A 16,306-nucleotide genomic window follows, 5' to 3' on the forward strand; every position below is an offset into this window, starting at 1 on the left:
AACAATATTTATATTTAATATTAGGGCTGCGAAGCGTCTAGAATTTTAGTTAGAAGCGTTCAAAAACCTCTGTAGCAGACGACGCAGACCCCTAGCGGTGTGCTGGACAACTAACAAACCTGACCGGAAATGACGCACATTTGAGACACCGGCATCGCCGGCTCGCCAGTTTCAGGCGTTCAGAAGTGAGTGCGCGCCCCTTGTAAGCTCTTCTTCTGGCGCGTTTCTGGCTGTTTTCACCGCGAAGCTCGATGGTATCCGAGAAAAATAAACTGCTGGCATCATGTAGACGAAGTGCATGGCCGCGGAAGGGAATACGAGGAATGCGGAAAGCACCATGTATACCTCTCGGCCACTGCCCTTGTCCCCCGATCTCGAAAGCTGGTGTCAGCTGTCTGGAGCTCAGGTTTTAACGTGAATTCCCCTTCTTCTTCAAAAAAGATAATGGTGGGTGACTGACGCTTCTGCCTCGCGCTAACCCCTTTTGTGGGTTGGGCTTTGTCAATAGACCTGTCCCGGTCTACATCATGCATCAGAGCACCTACGTCTTTCAGGCCCGATCGCCCAAGCATGCCACGAACCGAAGGCTTTGAGGCGTCTCTAATCGGGAGAATAAAGAGGAGGGGGGACCCGCTTGTCACAAGCTAGCTAAGCCGGTCCAGAAGTTAAAGTGGACGGCTTTGCTCATCGAGCAACGCCCTTTTGACGGCACGTTATTTACACCAGGCAGAAGTCTAGGAGAGGTCTGCTTCGTCTGAAAAGGAATCAACATATGCACACCCGTTTATTGCAGGTGCCCAATGCGCAATAATGCCGTCGTGCACCGAGTGTATCTGCTGCCTCGAAGATTTGCAGGCCGGACTGAGAATCCTGGAAGGCCACACAAGCGTTACTGAAAACGTTGACTTTCTTACTGCCTCACGCCATTCACACTTGAGGTCGATTACAGGAAGCTTCAGCGTTACCATTCGAGACGCGTCTCCAAGACCCCAGAGAACTGCACGCATGTTATTTGAATGATAATCTTTTCAAAGAATTTTGATTTTATTCAGTAGGGTAAGGGTGCGGGCTAGTTGGCGATCCATAACATATAAATACCATAACATATAAATATCAAATTTATATGTTTGGTTAGAGACACCTACGGTAATTTGCGCGGTGGGCGTATACGGTCGACTGGTGTTCGGCAACCACGTCGTTCTGCCCAGCTGTGTGGTTTGAAAAGATTAGAAAAACCTTTCCGTCCCTGCAGTACACGGGCTTTAAGTGGTTCTAGGTAAATACTGTAATCAACGCAACGCATAAGTTTTTGTTCATTTGAATCGACATGTATTTCGCAACGCACAGTGGCTTGCCCGACCGAGGCACGCAAAGATGAACCAGCCCACCATCGGCACCGCACTGATATGCCACGGTCCTCGAAGAGACAAATATATATTTATTTTGCAACACAAATTTTGCTTCCGGCATATTCTTTCACTTAACGCAGCACTTAATTCTCTTCAGCTCTCTTTTTACACATCCATCTGTTTTTATTGATTTAACTGGCGTTCACAACACCTGTTCCAAATTTCTGTGCCCAGGCAGGAATACCTTTCGACGGGGGAGAAAAATGAGAAGGAAAAGGAGAAGGCAGGTCATTTTTTTTTTTTATCAAGACAACAACCATATTGCACGCACAGCAGAGCGCACATGTGCCGTTGGCACGCGCGTGCCCGCTCAAAAAAGCTGACTTTATAATACAAGCACTTCTACTTGGCCTCCATTTGAATATGCTTCCTTCCTCCGCTATATTCGAACTTTGCACAAGCTGTAATCGAATACTGCCAGGCAAACAGCGCTCACAAGCATTGCGGCGCGATCATCTTCACTGAGGTTGAGCCAGGACTTTTCTAGTCTACTACAGCAAATAAAACACATTTAAAACTTTTTCTAGGGCGTTTCATCCGTTCCAAGATGTGTGTTTTCACATATAACCAGTATTTATCGCACAAAGTGCTGCACGCGCTACCGCTACCAGCGCTTTGCTCGAGCCGCAACGAGCAGACGCTCCGAACCCGACCGGAGTACAGTCTCAAACATGCGTCACTTCCGGCGGGCGGCAATGGCGCCCGTTCTTCCAGTTTCGGTATTGAAAACTCCGATTTTTGCGTGCCTTTTTCACCGTAATTGCTTGAAACTGGAGCGTAATGTTTTATGGGTAGCATAATACGGGGGTGTACTATGAAAAAACAACCTTTTTACGGTTTGAAAAATTTCGGTCAAGTAGGCCTTTAAAGCCTCTTAATTTGTAAAAAATTCAATTTAAAATTGCCAAAGCAAATAGTAAAAGCGCTGCCCACTGTTATGGGGCTTCTTCCAACGATTCAGGGTGGCTCCCAATAATAGCTCTCGTCCGTAAAAGAAACACCTTCATGGCAAAAGAAACACAGTAAAACCCGAAAGAACTTTCTGCCAAGAAAGTGGCCCTGACTGTTCCTTCCTTGATGACAGCAGCACCATGAGCGGTTGTATGAGGGAGTGCACCCTGAAGCCACCACCTCCATACTGACAGCCTGTCATGCAAGCACGTCATTCACGTGAATTGCAGCCAGAGCAGCACATCATGCACAACACGGAAACTAAGACAGCGATAAGGTGTGCCCAGTGGAACCACCTTTACGCCGCTCGAGTGAAAAAAATGGTGACACAAAGAGCAGCCCAGAGGGCACACAGGTGGTTCTCACAGGTTCTGTAACGTCTTGTCCTTGCGGTTGAACTTGGAGAGCCTGTAGATGGCCCAGTTGTTGAGCTGCCAGGAGGTCATGCCACACCCGTTGTCCACCACCAGGATAGTGCTCTTCTCCTGCTGCGAGCTGTCGTCCAGGTACTGGACAGAACAGGAACACCATTGTGAGCCACGCCCAACACGTGACACAAATCACGTGCTTAGCGCAAAATTAAGTGCTAAATTTCCACAGAAAGAAGCACTGGAGATAAATCCACACTTTTCACCTGATTGATTTCACTCATTACGAATTATCATCCAGCGGACAAAGCAAGCGAAATCGCTGCCATACGTCGAGTAGGCTGTGTTGCTGGGCAAGTTGGTTTGACATCCTGAACATGCAGCGCTGACAGACGAGGGACGAAGGAGAGATGAGACACACAGGGCACTGAACTATGTTGCTAGTTCAGCGCCTTGTGTGTCTCGTCTCTCCTTTGTCCCTCGTCTGTCAGCGCTGCATGTTCAGGATAAGTCGAGTGTTGTTCCTAAATGCAGAAATCCATCATTAATGCTTTACTGAACCGAACCATTTATATATACTAATGACTTCTATGCATACTGTGTCAAATGAATGACGAGCTTTCTTTCCTGTACCTCGGACAGTCTTTACTAGAGCTACTGCACATGTTTGAAAAGTGAATGGAGAGTCCAAAGGCATGCTTTTCAATAATTTTTGTTTCACTGTGCAAGAAGGCTACAATACCAACATACAGAGGAATACAGGAGAAGCACGTCTGAGCCTCTGTTCTTGTACGCAGTTCTACAGCTAATTCTGAAAGCGAAGTACCCTCGAGTGATACAGGTTGTCGTGATGAAATGGATGCAACAGCACAGGTATAACGGGACTTGTGCAACTAATGCAAGCACGTGTTTGCCGAATGACAGGCACTGCCCTCAAGGAAAAAAAACAGTAGACAGATGTCAACGATGTGTGAGTAATGTCTTTAACCCTTTAACCGCCAACCCCGAGCTGTACTCGTCATGGGATATCGCACCAAAATCGCCATTGACGAGTCACACTCATCCTGCCCAATATTGCGGTGCTGCCACCTCAAAAGAAGAGTTACGGTCGTCAGTTGCATTGGTTGCGAACTTGAACACTCGAGGGCAGTAGCCGACCATAAAAAAACGCATTTTGCGCCTTTGGCACGTAATTGAAGGCTCAAAAGAGCCATTTCACAATGGCGTCGTCATCCATGAGGAATGCCGGTGGTGGCAGTGTCCCAAGAAAAAAACCTGCTTCTTCAAGCATTTGTGACAGCAGCATTTCTGAGAATATGAAATTTGTTTATGAAAGTGACTCGGACTTTGTACGTGCTGGAGTCGGCTTCAGATGACGACGAAAGCGGCGGCGACGACGAGGGTGAGTCGCTGCACGTGCGTGGCAGCATGTGAGCACGAAAAACCCGCCGCTCGCACCTCCACGGTTTCATTTTTCTTCAGTGCCTGGGATCTTGCAGCAGCCCACTGACGAGCACGACATTCTCGGTTGGTTTTAGGTATTTTCTGACTGGACATCATTAACGTAATCGCCACAGAGATGAACTGCTAAGCGGTAGAGTACTTTGCTGCTCGGCGTTCTGCATAACCGGCAGACCACGATGAGATCATGGTCTTCCTTGCTTTGATAATACTGCAGGGTATTGTTGGTAAACCTAGCGAGTGGAAATGTACTGGTCTACAAAAGAAGTTTTGCAGACCCCAGTGTTCACGAAGGTCATGAGCAGGAATCGCTTCAACGCATTGATGCACTGCCTCCATTTCACCGATATGGAAACCGTGGATGAAGCGACCCACCCGCACCCCAAGCTTTGGAACTTGTGGCCCATGATCTCAAGGCTAAACGAGGCCTTCCATTTAGGACGAAGCAATGTCTGTGCATTTTCTTTTATGTCACAGCGTATAATATGAAATATATCCGCGGTATTTCAATGCATTCTACCCATTACTATGGCATGCACTGTGGGAAAGCCACCCTCGTAAACTGTTTTTCTTTTTGAACTTTTTGTGTTAATTTTAACCAGAAACTATCGAAGTAATATATTTTCAGAAAGAGAAATACATGGAGAAAATTATGGTCACATAAATAAAATTGGCTATTTTGGTACGTTTTTCGGAAAATAAATTGGCGGTTAAAGGGTTAAGCACAAGAAAACATGACAAAGTCAAAGCAAAACAGTAAAGTTAAGAATAAACCAATTCTCTTAGCTAGAGCTTTCCATCCCACATATTACAGCTGCCACATCAGTCCCAGGAAACAAAGATGAGCACTAACCAGTTTCAGTTCAATTTTCCGGCTGCCAACATTGTTCTTGGTGGCTGCTAAGGAATTGTCAATGAGCTCTGCAAATGCATATGCTGGAGAAAGAAAAAAAAAAAGAAACACCAAAGACAGTCAGAATCCGAAGAGCCTGCAGTCAAGTCACACAAGCTCCAGAATAAATGGCTGTTCGGCACCTCCGGGGACAAAAAGGCAAAAAAAAAAAAAAAAGTTTCATGTGGCTGCAACAAAACATAGGTTCTGTTAAGCACAGACATAAGCAGCCAATTTTCTAAACACCTGAGCATCAGAAATCTTGAGATTCGAAGCTAAGTTGGCAAAATTCTGATCACAAGTTTACCTGCAGCAACCTGACCTTCTAACTTCACCAAGCACAGAACGGGGCCATGCTGGGCCCCACAAATGAACACTTGGGCGTGAGATAAAAATCATATTGCTGACAGTTACTAACTCAAATCATCAGCAGTGAAAAAAAGAACATTAAACAAAAAGTCAATGGTCTTGTGAGTGCCTTTACACCCGTTTTCCATTACTTCAGACTTTTTTTAACTTACACCAAATTCCTTCCATTTGTGACAAGCAAACATGTGCTTTGACAAAGCCAAAACATTCCGAAATACCACATAAAAGTAAAGCCTCAATGTCAAAAAAAAAAAAAAATCACGTGTTACATTGATGTGCTATGCAGAGCGTAGCAATACAAATTCATATAACTTACGCAATGGGTTCTGGCCTTCAGATGCATAGTACTCATACATGCCAGACTTGATGATTGTGTCATAGTGTGGCAGGTATTCCACCTGTGTGTACAAGAGAGTAAGTTCATTAAAAAACAGTGCTATCACAGTAGTTTTCACAAATTCTCATAACAAAAGATTGATCGTCTATACCACAACAAGAAAAACAAAATCTTTACCTTTGTTTCACAAAGATAAAGCCTACCGTATTTTCCAATCTATAAGACGCACCCGCCACATATGCAGGCTGTCATTGAAAAAGTTGGTATATAAGACGCACCCGTGTATAAGACGCACCCCAATTTACCCAGTTAGTCAAGTGAGGCTTAATTAAACACGCTTGCACGACCATCGTGAAATGCACCGCACCTGTCATAAGTTCTTAAGCAACGCTAAGTGATCGAAAAAGGCAACACTCGCGCCATAGCCGCCCACGTTTTAGCAAAAAAAGAAAGAAAAACGAAAGAACTCTCCTTATGTCCATAACAACATTTTATTTGTACTTAAACCTTCGGAGTCTTCATCTTCGGATGCACTATCAAAAAGTTCGCCCATTTTTGGAGGCAACGCAGCTGAAACACCCTCTTTGCACTACGTACACAGAGCAAAGTTGCAAAGGGTGACTAAAAAAAGAACACCGGCTTGTCTTGACAATGGCAAGAAGCGCGATTATTGCCATCTTTTGGCATTTCACATTACTCTCCGAAACGGCCATGTATTTGTGATCCTGGAAGTTGTCATCCCTGCCGTTTCATGATAAAGTTCACCTAGAAAAGTTGCGCACGGCGGTCCCGGTATTGACGTAGTAACCGTGTTACAACTGCGTTATTGGTAGTGATACTTTTTCGATGAAAAAAGCTTGAACATGAACCTGAGTAATTTCTGAACTCGAAAAAAAAAAAAAAATGCATATTAGACAAACCCTTGTATAGGACGCACCAGCAAGATTTTTGAAAAAAAAAAAGCCACGTCTTATACACCGGAAAATGCGGTAAATACTAGTAGCAATATAGTACCAGCAGCAAAAACTTTTACAGCAACATGAACTCCACACTATGCCAACTTTTGTTCCACAATTCCAATTACCGTCGTCCTTTGCTAGCTGCGGCCACAGTATCCCCGCAAACTTCCTAATCTCATCCGCCTACCTAACTTTCTGTCAGCCTTCTCTTGGAACCCAGTCCGTTACTCATAAGGACCAGCAGTTACCTTGCCTCCGCATTACATGCCCTGCCTAAGCCCATTTCTTCCTATTGATTTCGACTGGGATGTCATTCACCCGCATTTGTTCCCTGACACATTCTGCCCTCCTCCTGTGTAACATTACGGCTATCATTTTCCTTTCCATAGCTCGCGCTGCACTGTCCTTAACCTAAGTTGAACCCTTTTCGTTATCCTCTATGTTCCTGCCCCATAGGTGAGCACTGGTAAGACACAGCCGTTATATATTTTTCTCTCAAGGAATAATGGTAAACTGCCATTCATGAAACGAGAGAATCTGCCAAATGAGCTCCACCCTATTCTTAATCTAGTTATTTCGCTCTCGTGACTCAGATCTGCGGTCACTACCTGCCCTTAGTAGATATCCCTTACTACTTCCAGCATCTCGCTAACAAGTGTAAACTGCTATTCTTTTCAGAGACCGTTGAAAATTACTTTGGTTTTCTGCATATTATTTCTAGACCCACCACTCTGCTCTACCTGTAACTGAATGATCATGCTTTGCAGTTCATCTCCTGAATGACTTAGCAAAGTAATTTACTCTTGCCAAAAGTATGAACTAAGTGGCAACCAGACTGTTCAGTTTTAATCAGTAATATTATAGAACACCCTACCTTTCGACATTAAAAGTTCACATACATTATATTATTTTAAGCAATAACTAAAATGTTACCAAAAGACCGGTAGTTAACAGTGCTATTTACTCTGCTAATGTTCTCAACATTACAACTCCCAACCTAGCCACCACAGTGGCTCAGTGGTCATGGCGCTTGGCTGCTGACCCAAAACACGTGGGTTTGATCCCGGCTGCGGTGGTCGCATTTTGATGGAGGCAAAATGCTAGAGGCTTGGGTGCTGTACAATGTCAGTGCATGTTAAAGAACTTCAGTGTGTCGAAATTATCCGGAGCCCTCTAATACAGCATCCCTCATAGCCCGAGTCATTTTGGGACATTAAACCCCATCAAATCGAAGTGAACTACTGCCAACGTGTTATTTCCTAATGCATGGACATTTCTCCTATTATTATTTGTTTTGGTTTCATGCTACCATTTATTCACTCAAGACTGATTACACTGTGCTAATAGTTTATGCATTATGTTTTGATTACATATGTATAACCTTTGACTGTTAACATGCTGAGCTGTTTTATTCATTGCATGTTTATACTATACAGGAGGTCCCCTTATAGTTGTCGACCATGGAACTTCCTTTTGCATATCAATAATACTAAAAATGACGAATAATTTTATTTATTCTGATCTATTGAAAGCATAATAGTTATTATTTAAACACATACACGGCTTTAACTATGACAACATGCTAATATCTGCACATATCCACAAAGCCCATCAACAGGTTGCATGCAATCAGGCACAGCTACATGCTATAGATCGCTTGCATCAAATCATGGTGGCCACCATACTTCGGACCACCGCATGACCTGACCGAAACCTGGGCATTTTCCGATCCACTTATCACCACCTACTTAGAACTGGAGGGTGCAAAGTTTCCCCATGGTACCCCTAACGCCACATGTAACTCAACTACTGAAGGGGATAAAATGACTGCTAGAGAAAAAGAACAATTATTACAGGTTGCTATGCCTCACCTTCTGATAAGTCTGGCCTGTAAGTTCCTGGTCGATGTTCTTGAGCACATAGAGAGTTTCACCTCCTTCCAGCTTTTCTGTGAAAGGCAACAGGGCACTGTTTTATGGTGGCTTTGGTTCTGGTTTCAGGTTAGTGGATTGTCTCGTCTCGTCTTCTTAATGCATATTTTGTAAATGGGTGATGATGATAAGTGTCATGTGACTAAAGGCAATAAATAATGGTGTCCTCATCAAATAAAGGTCGTTCATCATTCTGCTCGACCAGTGAGCCTCGTCTTCATTTGTTGCAGAGTTGGGGCCCCAGGCCCCAACTCTACAGGCTCTCATAACATTTCTTTGACAAGTGCAATGGCACAGGACATCAACTGTATGATAATTGAGGTAACTGTATATGTAATCTGGTTCTCAAAGATAGCCAGTGTGTCACACTGGAACAAGGTATCAACTGTCGATGCAATGATGGCTCAGAAAGTGACATTAATATGGGCAAATGTGCAGACACCGAAGTTAATGAGTATAGACGCCTAACTTTTGGTTGTGTGATTTCTTTTTTGTAATGAGGCGCAAGGCATTATTGTACACGGATTACCTCGTGGTATCCTCCTACGACCACTAAATAATTTATCATCGAATTTCGTTCTCATGCTGTTTCGGCTTCAGTTTCAACAGCTGAACGATTGCTGTGACATCAAAGAGAGGCTATAGGTCACGGTCACATGAGGCATGAAAAACTGCAATATAATCGGTGCTTCTACATGCGTCATCATTACGGCTCAGAGGAAGGCTCGTTTCAGCACTGTAGTTAATTAAGACGATGAAGCAGATATTATATCGCAGTTTTTCCATGCCTCACGTGACCTATAACCTTTCTTTGACGTCACAGCCATCATTCGGATGTTAAAACCGAAACCAAAGCAGCATGACAGAAAAATTCATTATAGATTATTTAGCGGGAGTAGGCGAATACCACATAGTGATTCATGCATAGTAGTGTCTTCCGCATCGTTATAGAGAAGAGAACAAGCCACCAAAAATTACGTGCCTATACTCCTTTAAGCTGGGCAGCCCAGCAAGAATGAGCAGATAACGGCTCACTATGATATGGTGAGCAAGACAGCACATGACCTTTAATGAACACAACAAACATTATTCAGCTGGCGTGATTTTGCATGACTACTAGGCCCAGAACAGGGCAAGCAGAATAGCATGCAAGGAGTTCCCAACTACAAGAGGGAACCTTCCACTCCCTTAATTTATACTTGTCACCAAAACAATTTTTCCAGATGCAATTACAAGGTTACACCAGTAGATGTACTGGTGCTTGTCTCATGCATGCATAACGTGAAATTTTCATTGAACCCTGCGCGAATGAACAGAACTGGCAGCTCACGTACGTAGTTTTTCTATGCATAAGAGTCAAACAGAAGTCATTTTTACTCGAAATAATCGCACAAAAGGGACTTGACAACTCTGGGCAGATAGCCTTCGAACACTCTCATTTACCAACAGTGAACACTGCCAAGCACAGCTGTGGCTATATTCGTTCTTACCAAACGTGGCCTTGTTAATCTCTTCCCTGTTTGTTGTGCAGATAACAAACGGCTCGGCCGAGGTGATCCCATAGTGCTGCGCGAAGGAAGGTGAATGTATTAATTGGCGCGTAACCACTGCAACTGCAATCATCCATGACTATTCTGAAGATGCATGAGCAATACCCTGCAACACAACAGTAAGGTAAACATACGAGATATTTGCTCGCGAGTTCGCAAGATGATGTGAATGTGAAGACACGCTCAAATCGCATGCATGCTAACATTATCGACCTAGGTTCACCACACGCGATAAGTGCATGTATGGAGTTGGCGATCCAGAACAAGAATCTCCGAAACGTTAAAGAACAAACTGTCCAGCGCGAAATTGTCTGCAGCACGTGCTGTACTAGTAGTACTGGTTTTTCTAAGACGATGAAAATACGAGAGCTAGATTCGAACTGGCATACAAGCGCTATCAGCTTCGTGCAGTAAGCCTACTACCGCAGGCTGATTTTGACCAATAGTGACATTATTGTGTCGTAAAGACCACAGTTCCATGATTGCTGCGTTGCAAGTAGCCGCATCAAGCCGCAAAATTAACATGTCACGAATCTTTGCTCTGACAATAACAAGAACACGCCATGCTACTGACGGCTTGTCGGTTAAAGCAGTAACGGGCAGCAAAAATTCAGACGACGGAGATGCCTACCTTCACGATTCGTGTCCTCAAGTCCAGGTAGTCATCCTTCGGCCCCACGCTAATCACAGATTCCGGTGTATTGCTTTTTCGGCGGTCGTAAACAAAAAACTGTTTATTTGCTGCGGCCATATTGTTTTCTGCAGCTCCCGTCGAAGCCGAAGAAAATCCCGGTAACTGCGCGGACCGGCTAAATGCCCTCGATTCCTTTAGAAACACGGCAGGCAGTGCATGCCCCCATTATGAGATGTTTCGCACACTCAAAACCCAAAAAATTTGCTTCAGGCCAGAATATTATTTTGAAAGAAATAAAAACGCGTTAAACAAGCAAGCGCCATCTAGCACTCCACAATACGCATGTTAATGCAGTGGTGGCGTTAGTGGCCATGGAGGAAGAAAAACTTACCTCCATGTTAGTGGCGCTGTCCTAGGTGCTAACAACCGCTAGGTGGCGTCACCAAGAAGGGGGAAAAAAAAACAAAAAAACGGGGGATTAGGCTGTTACGACCGCGGTTAGCCACAGTTACAGAAATTTAAGTAACAATTCGTTGCAATCACTGGAAGCGGTACAAATAAAAAAAATTCATGAAGTAGCCAGCTCGCACATGCAGACACACGACACTTAGGACAGTAAATTGGGGGCAAAAGTTTATTCACTGGTACAACAAACCGACATCGTTCTCAAAAAAACCCTTCGGACGACCAATCGACTGCATAAATTTATTTTGTTAGCTGGAAGCTACATTTAACATGCTGCAAAAACGGTAACGCAATGCGTTTGCGCGTCCTCGTGATTAGTAAAGACATCCTAGCCATCTACTCCCAGTGAAAATCCTTGGAATTCTACGAACAAGCCGTCAGTACAAGACTGCAGCAATTTTTTTTAAAAGGTGTTGCAAAGTTGTTCCCTGGATGACTTCACAAGACAAATGTGTTTTTGCATGAAACGTAAGGAAAACTGTCAGGCTGCAAAATGACAAAACAAACTTCTTTGCACAAGCTTGCAAAAGTCTGCTACATGTAAAAAGTTTTCTAATTACCTGTGCCTTAATTGCTGCGACACGTACAAAAACATTTGGCATAATTGGTATATATGTGGTAGTACATGAGGACAAATAAACACCCTTTTGTAACCATGTGGTATTAAAAGAGTAGAAAACCAGCCTCTGCCACAGAGGCCACACAAAGATGCACTTTGACAGATGCTTATCTTTACTGCTTAGAATCATATTTCAACCTCAGTCAGTTCAGGTGGCAAGTCGCAACACCAATTCGCAAAATAAAAAGCAGGCGAGTTGGTCAGTACGCACGTCAAAAAAGCACAAGCCTTGTGACACACTTGTAAAAATAAAAAAACATGTCATGTTTTGAGGCAGTTCAGAGCAGTTTCCAATGGGCCATCCTTATCGGTGCATGTTTTCACAACAGCTGTAGCCAATGTACAGCGAGTGCACAACACACACTTTTCTCAGCAAGCCCATTCAGGTACAGAGAGCTTCATAAAGACTAGCACAGATCCGATGACAAAACAATGGGCCCAAATATTTACTGGAAATCTTGAAGCAGACCGTTATATTACCCAGCTCATGTTATAAGCCCATGTTTCACATTCCAAAGAAACAAGACAAACAGCCTTTTTTTATGCTCTTTATGATTTATACCAAGGGTTGTTTCTTAGAAGATAGCAAATTTTGTGACAAAGAAAGGCTAAGAGTTAGAGACAGTAATGACAATACAGGGAATGGTCACTTAACCCTGTTTGAGTGTGCAATCCCTTTTCTTCCAAGGGCTACGCGTACAACAAAGCTAAAGCAGTCCCCAAAACTGACAACCTGTGACGAGCACCTAATGGAAGCAATCCTAGCTGACACGCAGATTGCTAATTTTGCGCGACACTGTTTCAATATCTGCCTTGGTCCCACACGCCTTAGCACTGCACACCTCCAGGTCATCCAGTGACTTAGACCTAACAATTCCAGCACTTCCAGCCACAGTACCATTAGCAACAGATCCGCCAGGCTTGGTCCCCACGAGTGACAATTTAGAAGGGCTGCCTGGATTTGACTTGTTACCCCCGTCGTCACTGGTAACTTTCAAAAGTGACAGGCTAAGCATAGCTGCTGCAGTTTTTTCTTCTTCTTCCTTTGTCCTGAGCAATTCCACCAGCCTAGGCCGCCACGGGTAGTCGTAGGGCTGATAAAAGTAGTGCTTCCTGCGAAGTGCCCGGACACGTGGCCGCCGTAATGTCAGCAGTGGCACGGTCTCTGATGGGCTGGGAGGACTCTCTGGGGCCAAGCCTCCCGAAGAAACGAAGGAGAAGTCCGCAATGTACGCTGAATTCATTGCCAACACGCACAGCCCAGAGTGGTGTGGGCCAGAGTCCAGGCTCCTCGCACCACGGGCGAGCTTCTCGAGGACATAGTCCCGCCGGGAGTCCGTCACGGCACTCAGCATACCCAGCTCATGCAGAGAAGCATCCAAGTCTGTCGTGCTAGTGGGAGAGGTGGCCGAGACAGACGCACTATGCGATGTGGGCTGAGGAAGCTGCCCGGGCCGTCCATGACAGCAGTAGCAGCGAGGGCTGCTTGCTTCATGAAGAATGCTTGCCATTGCAGTGATAGTGGAAACAACCAAGGAACATTCTGAAACGCACAAAGTAGTAAATGATACTTTCAGATATAAGTGGAGCAAAGAAGACCTCCACAGAACTCTTTTGCGATACAACAACCCAGCTAAAGGCAAATTCCTCATTGGCGTTGCTTAATTCTCCTCGCAGCTCCGGACCCCTCCTCTGACCTGACAGTCGAAAAACCGCAGTTTTACATTAGTATACATTCGTGGAATGGTGTGAGCGGCCCGAGTGTGTCAGCATATGTTCAAGGATACACATACAGCCGACACTACGGCCGCAGGGGACACTACGGCCGCAGCGTACGGTTGGCGTCAAGCTTGACATGGACGATCGCAACGGCTACCGTCGAATCTTGAGGTGCAGTTCGAAGCCTGTAGCCTGCTTGCCGGTGTCTCCGCGCCTCTGGAGCCGTAATCACGGGCAAACTGCACTCCGTCGATACCTCGCGAGTGCCGCTGAGGAGGCCTCCCGTTATGTGATCGGGGCCGCCGTGTTTTGCCGCTCATCTGCGGCCGTAGTGCCGGCTGTATGTGTATCCTTGAACATATGCTGACACACTCGGGCCCCTCACACCATTCCAAGGGTGTATACTAATGTAAAACGGCGGTTTTTCGACTGTCAGGTCAGAGGAGGGGTCCGGAGCTGCAAGGAGAATTAAGCAACGCCAATGAGGAATTTGCCCCAGCTAGACACCAGAAAGCGATCCAGCTGCTTAATCAATATTTGCTATCAAGCCACTGCTTACTAATAACCGCTACACGTGTACTAGTGATGCTTGCAAGAGCACAATTAAGACAGCATCCGAGACAGGCAGAGCACCGTTAACGAGCACAATCACCACTGGTTAAGCAGCTAGAGATTAGCATATGTCGCTTAACTAGACAATAATTACGTCTCAGGAAAAGCAGAACCGACATCTAGAAGCTGGGAGGAAAAATAGCATTCACATTGCTGTTTTCCATACTTCAGTTTAGCCTTGCACGGTGGTTTAGAAGGTGCTGCAAAGCGGCCATTTATGTTGCAGGCTTGCAAAGCGTGCCGCAGCTGAAATCACATAACAGACGCGCGCAATGTCGCGTCTGTGCATAATACTAATTGTGTTTAACTGCACTCAGCGCCAGAAACCGCACACACTCGACAGTGCTACTGCTCAACAGCCGCTTAGGCATAAAATCCGCGAACGGCGCAAAAACGCCGGCTGGTCCGCGGCGCATCAACGTCTGTTTACCAACCAGAATTGTCAGTCGCGCGGTTTCTTGCGGTCCTGCAGGCACTTAACTGCAACGCAATGTATGACTACAATGATATGCAAAATACCGCACAGACAGGGCGAACAATACTGAGTTCTCAACCGTTATTAGGCCGAGGTTCACAGTGCGAGAATACGAAGCAGCATACCAGTGTTCACAGCGCTTGTAACTCATTGCCAAGGGACACGGCGTCAGGCGACTCTACACGGAGATGGAACAAATGACTGGAATATTACGCGTCTTCTAATTCACAATGCAGCGTTGCACGGGGACATAATTATGAAGAGTTTGAAAAAAAAAAATACAACTACACCGGGTCTGCGCCAAGCATGCGTGCGGAATCGACAGCCACCCAAGCTAGAGTCCCTAAGCCAAAGTCGGCCTGGTGGGCCGGTACGAGAGTTGCGGTAAAACGGCAAAACTGGGTCGAGATGCTGTTATTAAACGCTAGGAGCGCTGCTGTCGGAACCCTCACATCAGTGCACCTGGTAATATTGCAGCTGTCCGCCGTTGCAACCACCAAACTTGAGCCCAAATGACAGAGTAAAAAAAAAATAATAAAACAGCTAAATATCCATTAGCCACTTATCAAACGCAGATGGCTAACAAGTGTAGTTAAAGGGAAAAAATCTGATCTGAACAAGGTTTGTGTAATGGAGAACATCTACATCAATTTCTTTTCCTTACAGCACAAGCTTGTTCGCACTCTGATTTCACAGGAAAATAGACATATAAGGGCTTTCGCCTCACCACACTTTAGGTCAACAAAGTGCCCCCCTAAATTTTTTTAAGGTACGATATGAACAGTAATGCATCAGACATCTGTACTTAGGAGGGTATAGTTGCAGGCCAGTTAGTGGGGCATTATGAAGAACAAAAATTGCAAAGAAATTGGATAGAAGCTGAACGTCATTTTTTTGCATTGGATTTCTCACGTCTTCACCTTCACTTTGCAATTGATCCGTATATGCTACAGTGTTCCTTCAATAGATGTTCTATTGTTAGTACCGCCCTGTGTTGTCGTCCGTCTCCATCAAGTCTCTATGCGGTTTGTGTTCTTCATAATCTATACTTACCCAGTCCATGTGTCAGAAATGGAAAATCTCAGTTGGTGGAAAGACCGCCGCTCAGCCAGCCAAGTGCACCATATGTGTCATCTGCCGGCAAATGACACCACAACCGCTAGTGGTACAAGCGTTGTGTTTTCACATTCTGTGCCTTGCCAAGTCATGCAACTGGTATAAACTTGTACGATCAGCATCAAATGAAACTCAATCAGGACAACTGATATGCAAGAAAAAAAAGCACAAATATTAGCTGCTGAAGCAAAAAATTAAGTGGGGTTAACATTTTCAATGCACGGTTACCGTTCCTTCCAAGTGGAAATAAGGAGCACTTGTATATCAGTCTCCTTTCTCTAAGATCCTCTTATTTTGCTGTTCACATTCCGTACAGCACTGAAGGAAAGCATGTCCATGTTCTTTAGCATGCACTGAGGCAGGGCTGCTCAATCAGCTTGGAGCATCTTGTACGTACAATCAGCAGCCTAAACAACAGAGGCAAACAAAGAGCTCTGGG

The 16,306-nt window shown here is 45.0% G+C and overlaps 2 protein-coding genes across 6 annotated transcripts in view; both read right to left on the reverse strand.

The window, feature by feature from the left end:
* LOC149358371 (structural maintenance of chromosomes flexible hinge domain-containing protein 1-like) overlaps positions 1-11,218 on the reverse strand; it is an 87,741-nt gene extending 76,523 nt beyond the window's left edge. For all 4 annotated transcript variants that reach the window (XM_089570431.1, XM_089570430.1, XM_089570429.1 and 1 more), the window contains exons 1-6: positions 10,859-11,218; positions 10,168-10,243; positions 8,618-8,694; positions 5,767-5,848; positions 5,043-5,125; positions 2,727-2,869 (exon numbers count right to left, since the gene is read on the reverse strand). In XM_089570431.1, coding sequence (XP_089426557.1) covers positions 2,727-2,869; positions 5,043-5,125; positions 5,767-5,848; positions 8,618-8,694; positions 10,168-10,243; positions 10,859-10,978 — 581 coding nt within the window. In that variant the 5' untranslated portion in view covers positions 10,979-11,218. The remainder of the gene's footprint in view (positions 1-2,726; positions 2,870-5,042; positions 5,126-5,766; positions 5,849-8,617; positions 8,695-10,167; positions 10,244-10,858) is intronic.
* Positions 11,219-11,780: 562 nt separating this feature from the next.
* LOC149358372 (uncharacterized) lies at positions 11,781-15,122 on the reverse strand. 2 transcript variants are annotated; one of them, XM_089570432.1, is made up of 2 exons: positions 14,877-15,122; positions 11,781-13,488 (listed from the first exon to the last, which is right to left on the reverse strand). In XM_089570432.1, exon 2 carries the CDS (start codon positions 13,454-13,456, stop codon positions 12,707-12,709), a length of 750 nt encoding a protein of 249 aa, XP_089426558.1. In that variant the 5' UTR covers positions 13,457-13,488; positions 14,877-15,122; the 3' UTR covers positions 11,781-12,706. The 2 variants fall into 2 exon arrangements, with proteins under 2 accessions (XP_089426558.1, XP_089426560.1); XM_089570434.1 differs by lacking the exon at positions 14,877-15,122 and adding an exon at positions 14,711-14,865.
* Between the last annotated feature and the right edge of the window lie 1,184 nt (positions 15,123-16,306).

Source organism: Amblyomma mixtum, chromosome 2 (genome assembly GCF_055824585.1).
Source record: "Amblyomma mixtum isolate Tamu chromosome 2, ASM5582458v1, whole genome shotgun sequence".
Classification (NCBI taxonomy): Eukaryota; Metazoa; Arthropoda; class Arachnida; order Ixodida; family Ixodidae; genus Amblyomma; species Amblyomma mixtum.